Below are 14,784 nucleotides of genomic sequence, written 5' to 3'. Positions count from 1 at the left end.
CTCGGAACTATGGATGAAGGAATATGAACTCCAATTCCTTTCACAACAAGACGAAGATGAAGGCTGACCAAGTAACTTCAATGCCAAACTTTTCAAGAACTTTGTGCTTCCTCCATGAGTGCCCCACCATTGCTTTGGTTCAAAATCATCTCTATCTTCAATTGAATCTGCATTCTGGAAATCATTCATCATTAGAGCAAAATCCGCAAATTCTTTCTTGACGGTCTTGTGGTCATTTGGATCTGGAAATAACTTCTGCAAACACTGGTTTCTCATTTGAAAAATCTCATTATCATCAAGGGGGGTAACACGGCCACGGACTGCCCCAACCCAATTTGGACTGTAGTACCTATTAACATGACAACATAAAATCAGCAAACCTTTTAAAGTTGAGAACTTGAGATTGTCAAATGACAAACATATATAAAGAGCAAACCTCGGATTCAACGAGTGAGCCAAACAATGGAGGGGGGTACTACTCTTCTTCCAACGTTTTAGAAGTTTTTTCTTGATAACGATATAGAGAGCACAATCTTCATTGAGCTCCTTCTTTTCATAACGATAAATAGGAACTCTCACCTATGAACATGGCGACAATTAAAATCAGCAAGCAATACACATCAATAATTCCCAAATGAAGATGAAGAAAGCTAAAAGAATCACTCACCTTCTCCATCATGTCGTCCCACATCTCATATATCAAATGGAGAGATGGTTTGTCCGTGTCGGTCAGCCTTATCATTGCATATATGGGTGAGGTGAAAGAGACAATGTATGCAATTTTATCCCACCACACATCACTCAAAATAAGTTCCTTCACCCTTTGAGCTGTAGGAGGATCATCCTCTCTATAATTAGCCCAATTTGCATGAACCACCATTAGTGTGAGTGCATCCTTGATTAAAAGAAACCTCTTCAACATGATGACAACACTTGCAAATCTGGTTTATGCTATGTGAAGAAACTTAAGTTTGCTAAACTCATTCAACATTGACAACCTCATGCCATGGGTCATTATGAAGTTCTTGACAAAGAGAGCTAGTTCGGAAACCTCTTTTATAAAGTTAAGAACTTCAAAGTCTTCATCATGCATCTTTGGATCACATATCTCCTTCAACACAAGATTGGGGCAGTGCACAATGCAAGGAGTCCAGTAAATATTGGTGTACTTTGCTTGGATCATCAATCCAGCACCTTTGACATTGGATGCATTGTCCGTGATCACTTGGACCACATTCTCGGATCCAATCTCCTCAACCACTTCCTTCATCCTCTCAAATACAAATTGCTTAGATTTGGTCTACCATTGAAGACAATGAACAATCAGCAAGTAATTTATAAAAAAAGAGACAAAAAACGAGTTAATCTAGGTTTTTACCTCCCCTTCAGTGTTGACCGCCTTTAGAAACATTGGACCACTCTCTGTCACAGCCATGAAGTTCAAAATTGGTCTCCTTTGAGGGTCAGCCCACCCATCAGTCGCAATAGTCACTCCTTTGAGCGGCCATGTGGACTTGAGGGGCTCTAGCATCCTCCCAACATGTTTCTTCTCTTTTGCAAGACAGGTTGTCCTCAATGCGTTATATCCAGGAGGCACATAGCCACCCATTTCATTTTTTGCGATAAAATTGTAGGACTCCCAATAGTAAGGATTTCTTGCTAGATTGAAGGGAACCCCTATAGACAAAATAACTAGTAAACAACAATGCTTAAAAAAAGACAACAATAATTGACATTGTAATGCAAAGTTTCATACCTCCGGTGATGAACATTCTGTTGGGGAACGTTGCAGAAAACAAAAAATTTCCTACTCGTTTCACCAAGATCATCTAGGAGTTCATCTAGCAACGAGTGATTAGATGCATCTACATACCTTTGTAGATCGCGCACGGAAGCGTTCAAAAGAACGGTGATGATGTAGTCGTACTCGACGTGATCCAAATCACCGATGACCAGCGCCGAACGGACGGCACCTCCGCGTTCAACACACGTACGGGACGGGAGACGTCTCCTCCTTCTTGATCCAGCAAGGGGGAAGGAGAGGTTGATGAAGATCCAGCAGCACGACGGCGTGGTGGTGGATGCAGGGCGTCACAGCAGCAGGGCTTCGCCGAGACTACGAGGGAGAGACGTAACGGGGGGAGATGGAGGCGCCAGGGGCTGGTGTGTGAAGTCCCTCCTCTCCCCCACTATATATAGGGGTGCCAGGGGGGCCCCGGCCCTAGTAGATGGCATCTACTAGGGGGGCGGCGGCCAAGGGGAGGTTTCCCTCCCCCCAAGGCACCTAGGGGTGCCTTCCACCACTAGGACTCCTCCTAGGGGAAAACCCTAGGCGCATGGGCCTTGTGGGGCTGGTGCCCTTGGCCCATGAAGGCCAAGGCGCACCCCCTACAGCCCATGTGGCCCCCCGGGACAGGTGGCCCCACCCGGTGGACCCCCGGGACCCTTCCGGTGGTCCCGGTACAATACCGATAACCCCGAAATTTGTCCCGATGCCCGAAATAGCACTTCCCATATATAATTCTTTACCTCCGGACCATTCCGGAACTCCTCGTGACGTCCGGGATCTCATCCGGGACTCCGAACTACATTCGGGTTTCTGCATATACATATCTTCATAACCCTAGCGTCACCGAACCTTAAGTGTGTAGACCCTACGGGTTCGGGAGACAAGCAGACATGACCGAGACGACTCTCCGGTCAATAACCAACAGCGGGATCTGGATACCCATGTTGGCTCCCACATGCTCCACGATGATCTCATCGGATGAACCACGATGTCGAGGATTCAATCAACCCCGTATGCTATTCCCTTTGTCTATCGATATGTTACTTGCCCGAGATTCGATCGTCGGTATCCCAATACCTCGTTCAATCTCGTTACCGGCAAGTCACTTTACTCGTACCGTAATGCATGATCCCGTGACCAGACACTTGGTCACTCTGAGCTCATTATGATGATGCATTACCGAGTGGGCCCAGTGATACCTCTCTGTCATACGGAGTGACAAATCCCAGTCTTGATCCATGTCACCCAACAGACACTTTCGGAGATACCCGTAGTCTACCTTTATAGTCACCCAGTTACGTTGTGACGTTTGGCATACCCAAAGCACTCCTACGGTATCTGGGAGTTACACGATCTCATGGTCTAAGGAAAAGATACTTTGACATTGGAAAACTCTAGCAAACGAACTATACGATCTTGTGCTATGTTTAGGATTGGGTCTTGTCCATCACATCATTCTCCCAATGATGTGATCTCGTTATCAATGACATCCAGTGTCCATAGTCAGGAAACCATGACTATCTGTTGATCAACGAGCTAGTCAACTAGAGGCTCACTAGGGACATGTTGGTGTCTGTTATTCACACATGTATTACGATTTCCGGATAACACAATTATAGCATGAATAAAGACAATCATCATGAACAAGGAAATATAATAATAATGCTTTTATTATTGCCTCTAGGGCATATTTCCAACAGTCTCCCACTTGCACTAGAGTCAATAATCTAGTTACATTGTGATGAATCGAACACCCATGGAATTCTGGTGTTGATCATGTTTTGCTCTAGGGAGAGGTTTAGTCAACGGATCTACTACATTCAGGTCCGTATGTACTTTACAAATCTCTATGTCTCCATCTTGAACATTTTCACGAATGGAGTTGAAGCGACGCTTGATGTGCCTTGTCTTCTTGTGAAACCTGGGCTCCTTGGCAAGTGCAATAGCTCCAGTGTTGTCACAGAAGAGCTTGATCGGCCCCGACGCATTGGGTATGACTCCTAGGTCGGTGATGAACTCCTTCACCCATATTGCTTCATGTGCTGCCTCCGAGGCTGCCATGTACTCCGCTTCACATGTAGATCCCGCCACGACGCTTTGCTTGCAACTGCACCAGCTTACTGCCCCACCATTCAAAATATACACGTATCCGGTTTGTGACTTAGAGTCATCCAGATCTGTGTCGAAGCTAGCGTCGACGTAACCCTTTACGACGAGCTCTTCGTCACCTCCATAAACGAGAAATATTTCCTTAGTCCTTTTCAGGTACTTCAGGATATTCTTGACCACTGTCCAGTGTTCCTTGCCGGGATTACTTTGGTACCTTCCTACCAAACTGACGGCAAGGTTAACATCAGGTCTGGTGCACAGCATGGCATACATAATAGAACCTATGGCTGAGGCATAGGGGATGACGCTCATCTCTTCTATACCTTCTGCCGTGGTCGGACATTGAGCTGAGCTCAATTTCATACCGTGTAACACAGGCAAGAACCCCTTCTTGGATTGATCCATATTGAACTTCTTCAATATCTTATCAAGGTATGTGCTTTGTGAAAGACCTATGAGGCGTCTCGATCTATCTCTATAGATTTTGATGCCTAATATATAAGCAGCTTCTCCAAGGTCCTTCATTGAAAAACTTTTATTCAAGTAGGCCTTGATGCTGTCCAAGAGTTCTATATCATTTCCCATCAACAGTATGTCATCTACATATAATATGAGAAATGCTACAGAGCTCCCACTCACTTTCTTGTAAACGCAGGCTTCTCCATAAGTCTGTGTAAACCCAAACGCTTTGATCATCTCATCAAAGCGAATGTTCCAACTCCGAGATGCTTGCACCAGCCCATAAATCGAGCGTTGGAGCTTGCACACTTTGTCAGCATTCTTAGGATCGACAAAACCTTCCGGCTGTATCATATACAATTCTTCCTTAAGGAAACCATTAAGGAATGCCGTTTTGACGTCCATTTGCCATATTTCATAATCATAGAATGCGGCAATTGCTAACATGATTCGGACGGACTTCAGCTTCGCTACCGGTGAGAAAGTCTCATCGTAGTCAACCCCTTGAACTTGTCGATAACCCTTAGCGACAAGCCGAGCTTTATAGATGGTCACATTACCATCCGCGTCTGTCTTCCTCTTAAAGATCCATTTATTTTCTATGGCTCGCCGCTCAACGGGCAAGTCAGTCAAAGTCCATACTTTGTTTTCATACATGGATCCTATCTCGGATTTCATGGCTTCTAGCCATTTGTCGGAATCCGGGCCCGCCATCGCTTCTTCATAGTTCGAAGGTTCACCGTTGTCTAACAGCATGATTTCCAAGACAGGGTTGCCGTACCACTCTGGTGCGGAACGTGTCCTTGTGGACCTTCGAATTTTAGTAGGGGCTTGATCAGAAGTATCTTGATCATTGTCATTAACTTCCTCTCTAGTCGGTGCAGGCACCTCAGGAACATTTTCTTGAGTTGCGCCATTTTCCGGTTCAAGAGGTAATACTTCATCAAGCTCTACTTTCCTCCCACTTACTTCTTTCGAGAGAAACTCTTTCTCCAGAAAGGACCCATTCTTGGCAACAAAGATCTTGCCTTCGGATCTGAGGTAGAAGGTGTACCCAATAGTTTCTTTTGGGTACCCTATTAAGACGCATTTTTCCGATTTGGGTTCGAGCTTTTCAGGTTGAAGTTTCTTGACATAAGCATCGCATCCCCAAACTTTTAGAAACGACAGCTTAGGTTTCTTCCCAAACCATAATTCATACGGTGTCGTCTTAACGGATTTCGACGGAGCCCTATTTAAAGTGAATGCGGCAGTCTGTAAAGCATAGCCCCAAAAAGAAAGCGGTAAATCGGTAAGAGACATCATAGATCGCACCATATCTAACAGAGTGCGATTACGACGTTCGGACACACCATTACGCTGAGGTGTTCCAGGCGGCGTGAGTTGTGAAACTATTCCACATTTCCTTAAGTGTGTCCCAAACTCGTGACTCAAGTATTCTCCTCCACGATCTGATCGTAGAAACTTGATTTTCCTATCACGTTGATTTTCAACCTCACTCTGAAATTCCTTGAACTTTTCAAAGGTTTCAGACTTGTGTTTCATTAAGTAGATATACCCATACCTACTTAAATCATCAGTGAGGGTGAGAACATAACGATAGCCACCGCGAGCCTCAACACTCATCGGACCGCACACATCAGTATGTATGATTTCCAATAAGTCGGTTGCTCGCTCCATTGTTCCTAAGAACGGAGTCTTGGTCATTTTACCCATAAGGCATGGTTCGCACGTGTCAAATGATTCATAATCAAGAGACTCTAAAAGTCCATCAGCATGGAGCTTCTTCATGCGTTTGACACCTATGTGACCAAGGCGGCAGTGCCACAAGTATGTGGGACTATCATTATCAACCTTACTTCTTTTGGTACTCACATTATGAACATGTGTAGCATCACGTTCGAGATTCATAAAGAATAAACCATTCACCATAGGAGCATGACCATAAAACATATCTCTCATAAAAATGGAACAACCATTATTCTCAGATTTAAAAGAGTAGCCATCTCGAATTAAACGAGATCCCGATACAATGTTCATGCTCAAAGCTGGCACTAAATAACAATTATTAAGGTTTAAAACTAATCCCGAAGGGAGATGCAGAGGTAGCGTGCCGACGGCGATCACATTGACCTTGGAACCATTCCCGACGCGCATCGTCACCTCGTCCTTTGCCAGTTTCCGCTTATTCCGCAGCCCCTGCTTTGAGTTACAAATGTGAGCAACTGCACCGGTATCAAATACCCAGGAGCCACTACGGGCACTAGTAAGGTACACATCAATTACATGTATATCACATATACCTTTTGTTTTGTCGGCCTTCTTATCCGCTAAGTACTTAGGGCAGTTCCGCTTCCAGTGACTGCTTCCCTTGCAATAAAAGCACTCAGTCTCGGGCTTGGGTCCATTCTTTGGCTTCTTCCCGGCAGCTTGCTTGCCGGGCGCGGCAACCTCCTTGCCGTCCTTCTTGAAGTTCTTTTTACCCTTGCCTTTCTTGAACTTAGTGGTTTTATTGACCATCAACACTTGATGTTCCTTCCTGACTTCTACCTCTGCTGATTTCAGCATAGCAAATACTTCAGAAATGGTCTTTTCCATCCCCTGCATATTGAAGTTCATCACAAAGCTCTTGTAGCTTGGTGGAAGCGACTGGAGGATTCTGTCAATGACCGCATCATCCGGGAGATTAACTCCCAGCTGAGTCAAGCGGTTATGCAACCCAGACATAGTGAGTATGTGATCACTGACAGAACTGTTTTCCTCCATCTTACAGCTGAAGAATTTGTCGGAGACTTCATATCTCTCGACCCGGGCATGAGCTTGGAAAACCATTTTCAGCTCTTCAAACATCTCATATGCTCCATGTCTCTCAAAACGCTTTTGGAGCCCCGGCTCTAGGCTGTAAAGCATGCCGCACTGAACGAGGGAGTAGTCATCGAAACGTGCCTGCCAAGCGTTCATAACATCTTGTTCTGCAGGGAGAACGGGTGCGTCACCAAGCGGTGCTTGTAGGACATAATCTTTCTTGGCAGCTATGAGGATGATCCTCAGGTTCCGGACCCAGTCCGTATAGTTGCTGCCATCGTCTTTCAGCTTGGTTTTCTCTAGGAACGCGTTGAAGTTGAGGACTACGTTGGCCATTTAATCTACAAGACATATTGCAAAGATTTTAGACTAAGTTCATGATAATTAAGTTCAACTAATCAAATTATTAGTGAACTCCCACTTAGATTAGACATCCCTCTATCCATCTAAGTATTACATGATCCGAGTTAAACTAGACCGTGTCCGATCATCACGTGAGACAGACTAGTCAACATCGGTGAACATCTTCATGTTGATCGTATCTTCTATACGACTCATGCTCGACCTTTCGGTCTTCTGTGTTCCGAGGCCATGTCTGTACATGCTAGGCTCGTCAAGTCAACCTAAGTGTTTGCATGTGTAAATCTGTCTTACACCCATTGTATGTGAACGTCTGAATAAAACACCCGATCATCACGTGGTGTTTTGAAACAGCGAACTGTCGCAACGGTGCACAGTTAGGGGGAACACTTCTTGAATTTATTGTGAGGGATCATCTTATTTACTACCGTCGTTCTAAGTAAACAAGATGCAAAACATGATAAACATCACATGCAATCAAATAATAAACGTGACATGATATGGCCAATATCACATAGCTCCTTTGATCTCCATCTTGGGGCTCCATGATCATCTTGTCACCGGCTTGACACCATGATCTCCATCATCATGATCTCCATCATCGTGTCTCCATGAAGTTGCTCGCCAACTATTACTTCTACTACTATGGCTAACGCGTTTAGCAATAAAGTAAAGTAATTTACATGGCGTTTCTAGATGACACGCAGGTCATATAAAAGAATAAAGACAACTCCTATGGCTCCTGCCGGTCGTCATACTCATCGACATGCAAGTCGTGATTCCTATTACAATAGCATGAACATCTCATACATCACATATAGATCATTCATCATTCATCACAACTTTGGCCATATCATATCACAAACCACTTGCTGCAAAAACAAGTTAGACGTCCTCTAATTGTTGTTGCAAGTTTTACGTGGCTGAATTAGGGTTCTAGCAAGAACGTTTTCTTACCTACGTTAAAGCCACAACGTGATTTGTCAACTTCTATTTACCCTTCATAAGGACCCTGTTCATCGATTCCGCTCCAACTAAAGTAGGAGAGACAGACACCCGCCAGCCACCTTATGCAACTAGTGCATGTTAGTCGGTGGAACCGGTCTCACGTAAGCGTACGTGTAAGGTTGGTCCGGGCCGCTTCATCCCACAATACCGCTGAAGCAAGAAAGGACTAGTAACGGCAAGAAAGTTGACAAATCTACGCCCACAACAAATTGTGTTCTACTCGCGCAAGAAGAACTACGCATAGACCCAGCTCATGATGCCACTGTTGGGGAACGTTGCAGAAAACAAAAAATTTCCTACTCGTTTCGCCAAGATCATCTAGGAGTTCATCTAGCAACGAGTGATTAGATGCATCTACATACCTTTGTAGATCGCGCACGGAAGCGTTCAAAAGAACGGTGATGATGTAGTCGTACTCGACGTGATCCAAATCACCGATGACCAGCGCCGAACGGACGGCACCTCCGCGTTCAACACACGTACGGGACAGAAGACGTCTCCTCCTTCTTGATCCAGCAAGGGGGAAGGAGAGGTTGATGAAGATCCAGCAGCACGACGGCGTGGTGGTGGATGCAGGGCGTCACAGCAGCAGGGCTTCGCCGAGACTACGAGGGAGAGACGTAACGGGGGGAGATGGAGGCGCCAGGGGCTGGTGTGTGAAGTCCCTCCTCTCCCCCACTATATATAGGGGTGCCAGGGGGGCACCGGCCCTAGTAGATGGCATCTACTAGGGGGGGCGGCGGCCAAGGGGAGGTTTCCCTCCTCCCCAAGGCACCTAGGGGTGCCTTCCACCACTAGGACTCCTCCTAGGGGAAAACCCTAGGCGCATGGGCCTTGTGGGGCTGGTGCCCTTGGCCCATGAAGGCCAAGGCGCAGCCCCTACAGCCCATGTGGCCCCCTGGGACAGGTGGCCCCACCCGGTGGACCCCCGGGACCCTTCCGGTGGTCCCGGTACAATACCGATAACCCCGAAATTTGTCCCGATGCCCGAAATAGCACTTCCTATATATAATTCTTTACCTCCGGACCATTTCGGAACTCCTCGTGACGTCCGGGATCTCATCCGGGACTCCGAACAACATTCGGGTTTCTGCATATACATATCTTCATAACCCTAGCGTCACCGAACCTTAAGTGTGTAGACCCTACAGGTTCGGGAGACAAGCAGACATGACCGAGACGACTCTCCGGTCAATAATCAACAGCGGGATCTGGATACCCATGTTGGCTCCCACATGCTCCACGATGATCTCATCGGATGAACCACGATGTCGAGGATTCAATCAACCCCGTACGCTATTCCCTTTGTCTATCGATATGTTACTTGCCCGAGATTCGATCGTCGGTATCCCAATACCTCGTTCAATCTCGTTACCGGCAAGTCACTTTACTCGTACAGTAATGCATGATCACGTGACCAGACACTTGGTCACTCTGAGCTCATTATGATGATGCATTACCGAGTGGGCCCAGTGATACCTCTCCGTCATACGGAGTGACAAATCCCAGTCTTGATCCATGTCACCCAACAGACACTTTCGGAGATACCCGTAGTCTACCTTTATAGTCACCCAGTTACGTTGTGACGTTTGGCATACCCAAAGCACTCCTACGGTATCCGGGAGTTACACGATCTCATGGTCTAAGGAAAAGATACTTTGACATTGGAAAACTCTAGCAAACGAACTATACGATCTTGTGCTATGTTTAGGATTGGGTCTTGTCCATCACATCATTCTCCCAATGATGTGATCTCGTTATCAATGACATCCAGTGTCCATAGTCAGGAAACCATGACTATCTGTTGATCAACGAGCTAGTCAACTAGAGGCTCACTAGGGACATGTTGGTGTCTGTTATTCACACATGTATTACGATTTCCGGATAACACAATTATAGCATGAATAAAGACAATCATCATGAACAAGGAAATATAATAATAATGCTTTTATTATTGCCTCTAGGGCATATTTCCAACACATTCTTGCAATGAGAGCATCAGCTTGTTGTCGAACCTCTGCATGAAAACTTTCTGAAATCCCAGATTGCTTTCCTGTTGCCTTTCTTTTCCTTGATGATGCCAATGAACCAGATTCCTCAAAGGGTGGTAGAGGAAGTGTGTTCCTAGTTTTACTATGTGAAATAAGTAGAGCAGTTGCCTTATCTTCCTTGCGAAGTTCCTCAAAGAGAGGTTGTGTTATCTTGGTACAAGAGTTTATGCCTACATTTAATATCTTAAGAAGATGCGCTCTTATTCTTGTATAGCTGCCTGGGAAATCATTCATACAGAAGTGGCAACAGAAACGTGTGTTGCCTCCTCGACTTGATGGGTCTCTTGCTAGTTTTGTAGCATGCTTCCAGAATGGGTATTTCGGATTGACAACACCATTCTCAACCTCTTCCCCTGCACCATCAACCTCAATGCTGTTGCTCGCAGTACCACCGACTGAAGATTGGCTTGCTGCCATGCTACTGCCCGCAGATGACATGGTGTATACTTGTATCTTCTTCCCTGGCAACAGGAGGCAACAGCAACATCAGCAAGTAATTTTACCCCACAAACATCAATAAGCAGCAAGCTAGCAACATCAACAAGCAATTTTATCCAACATTAGCTAGCAGGAACAGATCGAACTATTACTAGAGTATACATCTATGAGCTATGAGCCTATGACTATGAGAGTGCTATTTCTGCCTACATAAATGGATCAACGATACATAAAGCCAGCATAGACAAGCCCCAAGCATACATCAATGGATCAACCATACATCAGTACAACACATTGGGGCTCGGGTGTTTACCTTGTGTCGCCGGCGGAGAAGAGCAGAAGAGAGGCAGAGATGGGATTCCAGGAAGGGGCTGGGGCGAGCCACTCCAGGCGGCGACGGCGGCGGCGACGGCGAGCCACTCCAGGCGGCAGCGGCGGCGGCGGCGGAGAGCAACTGATTGATGTGGCGGGGGCGGCGGCGCCGCCCTCGATCCCTTCCTGGTGAGTGGTGACGACAGGGTGCGACCGTGCGAGAGAGAGAGCTAGGTTTAGTCGACCCATCGTGGGCTATTGGGCTCGCTCGGGGCTGCATCGGCGTGTCCCAGCCGTGTCTCACGCGTTTCACAGCCGTATCGGCATTTTTTTCTTTTTTTTTAAATCAAAAAAGGGGATACTTCTGGGATACCGTATCTAAGCCGTATCCGGCGTATCGGAGTATCGGTGGCGTACGGAACGGCGATACACAGAAATCTGCCGTATCGGTGCTTCGTAGGCGGCAGGTGCTGCTGCTGTTGCGCGTCCGACGGGTCCCACGTGTTGGCTGGCGCGCCTGTCGTCACGGTCACCTGCGTGTGTTTCGGCGGTCACCCGCGTTGACACATGCATTGGTTTAGCAATGAGCTACTCTATGACGTATGGGTCCCACGTGTTGCTAGAAATTTATGAAAGAAAGAACATAATCAACATTAGACTCTATTTGTAGAGTTTATCGCGGAGAATACAATGATGCAAATAGATTGAAGTTTTATACATTGATTTAAGAGAAATAATCATCAAAAGAGGGCGATATGCACGTACAAAAGCTAGCCAGATTTATAGTTCATGTACACCCAGTCGTCTCATAGATGCATTGCTCTCTCTTTTAAATACTAGCAAAAAAGGCCCATGCGTTGCAACGGGAGAAACAAATCTTGCACGTCCTAGTTTGTGTTTCCACTTGAATGGCACATATTATGACTGAAATTTGTTGGCTGATCAAAAAGAGCAATTCGCTTTAGTACTAACTTCCACTTTGCACACTTTTTCAACTTGTAATGTAGTGTAATCATTTGTCCTAGAGGAATAGCTTCAAAATCAGAAATAGCTAGCAGGGACCCGAAATCATCTGATCACCAGCTGCTCTGCTCAGCTCACCGTGACTTCATTTGTACACTTTGTTCGTTCACTCAATATAAGAGATGAGAGAGATACAGTAGTATTCATAAGAGAATCTATTCACCAACTGATGGTTACTCATCACATTACATTATAACTTTCCATCTTTAACTGGAGCACCAGAGTGTACGCAAGCAAGCATTGGTTTGTAACCCATAGAAGACCATTTTTTTAACCTACAAAAGAGAGAAATTTAGTCCATATGGGCATCATCCTTTTGCACATAGCTAGCACGGACCTGAAAGAGATACAAACAAACATTTTTCTGAATATTAGTACAGTACAAAGTCCTGGGTAGGAAAATCCATTGGCGCGCTCTTCCTCGCCTGGTCATGGTATCATTCACCGTTCGTCAGCATGCAGATCAGACACAGCAAAAGATTGTGGGACATACCTGATTTTAATAATGTAACAGGTTGGCCAACGATACCGTGATGTCGTTGTGATGGCCACACCCGTCGAGTTATCCTGTGGGATGCCGCCGCCGATCTGCTGACCCTGATCCGATCAAACCTGAACAGCCACCGGAAAAAGGAGTCAGCTAGTCATGTACGCCTCCTTCATACAGTCTACGATCTTCATAACACCTCTCTGCATGGTATCACCGCGGCAATCGCCGGAGTTGTCCATGCGACCACCGACGATGTGCACCCGTCGCTGCAAATGGATCGTCGTTATCCATTGTACGCTTCAGTAGGTGCAGCAAGTGTACCAAGAACCTACATAACTACTCATTGATCGGTCCAACGCTGCGAGTGTGGGGGTTCAATCGCTTGCTGCATCTTCCGCTACAAGTAGCCCACTCAATACTTCAGCAGGTTCTTCAATCGCAAGTCCAATATCTGAGCAGCAAAAAAAAGTCAAAGACCTGAGCAGCAGAAATTTACGAGTGAAGTTACCACCAGTGGAATTCAGAACAAGATAGATCAGCCGAGGTTAATGCACTGCATCAACCTGACTCAAACTCCATGTTGATTTTTCAGCAGCATATCTTGTTGCGGTTCTCCTCCCAACCAATCAATCCATGCGACGGTCTTCTTAGACTGTAGGAATACAATTACAAACTATAAGAAATGGGAACAACGAACCCTGTACAATTCACAACAGCTATTAATTTCAGGAAACAAACCAAAAAATGGTTTCTAATTCTAACTGCAATCTACTTTCAGGGATTCACATTAGTGCAGATCATTCAGTACAATATTTTTTGCCTAGTACACTGAAAAATCAAGGGGGCAAGTAAGTGCAGTCCCATAGCAAAATTCCTCTATACAGAAAACAACCTCTCAATACAGAAAACAGTAACTGTCAGAAGTTCAGAACAGAACTCGCAATGGATAACAGCATTCAGAAGGTTGTATCTTTCACTATACTCAGCGAAAATTTCAGAATAAATTATCCTTGGAAATTTCAAACCAAATACTGAAAATACATCCATAGACCCATGGACAGATTCAGCCTTGAAGTTACTTTAAAACGCCGCGCAAAATAGGAAGTCATGCCTGAAACTGCAGTCTGACGAAGACTAATAGTAACTTCAGATAGGCATATCTCCTAGGAAATCTGACGAAAAATTGCAAATAAATATTCGTTCGAAAGGTCTTGAAAAGATATATACAACTTTTATTTTAATGGTCCGGTCATATTCAACACCTAAAACCCTCAAAACGCAATCGATCAGTTACTGCACGCACTGCAAACAGAGTTGTGCAAAACAGAGTTGCGAAAACAAACAACAGGAATGGAAGGATTACTTCACTTCATACCTACAACAGATCACGTCCCTGCCTTCTCTATTTCGCTCTTTCTATCTCTTCCCTGCAGCAAACCTTCTTTCAAGCTGCCTCAAACACCATGGGTTTGGATGGATTGGTGTCCTCCTGAATACTCTGGCCCATGAGGCTTTGTTGTCCTAGTCAGAATTTGAACTTATCAATAGTTTAACCTATCCAGAAAGTGCAATGACAACCTTAAGAATATGCTCTCCTGAATCAGATTGGGATTGGATCGGAGAAGCTCACCTTGGCCTCCTCACATCAGTCGATGCTTGATGCTCCCCAAGCCGAGCCATGGTCTTGATTGCCGCATCCAAACCTGCTGCAGCACACAACACACACCTATATTTCGGCAAGCCCAAATTCACCTGCATTATTACATCTGCAAAAAATCATTACCAGGATTGCAGAACAAATACACAAGGTTTCACACTTTTGCTGGGACTAAGCTACATAGTACATACTGAGACATAAGCCATGTACCGAAATAATTACTCTATACCCAAAACCAAATAATAATCTAACTCAAAATAGCTCTTTCATGTATCACATGTTT

The 14,784-nt window shown here is 45.4% G+C and overlaps 1 protein-coding gene across 1 annotated transcript; it reads right to left on the bottom strand.

Moving 5' to 3' along the window:
- Positions 1-946: 946 nt before the first annotated feature.
- Positions 947-1,609, bottom strand: LOC123191645 (uncharacterized). Its single transcript, XM_044604306.1, has 2 exons — positions 1,379-1,609; positions 947-1,300 (listed from the first exon to the last, which is right to left on the bottom strand). Exons 1-2 carry the CDS (start codon positions 1,607-1,609, stop codon positions 947-949), a joined length of 585 nt encoding a protein of 194 aa, XP_044460241.1.
- Positions 1,610-14,784: the final 13,175 nt, after the last annotated feature.

This window comes from Triticum aestivum, chromosome 2A (assembly GCF_018294505.1).
Source record: "Triticum aestivum cultivar Chinese Spring chromosome 2A, IWGSC CS RefSeq v2.1, whole genome shotgun sequence".
Lineage (NCBI taxonomy): Eukaryota > Viridiplantae > Streptophyta > Magnoliopsida > Poales > Poaceae > Triticum > Triticum aestivum.
Note: the sequence above shows the minus strand (reverse complement) of the source record. Positions and strands in the feature narration are given on the sequence as shown.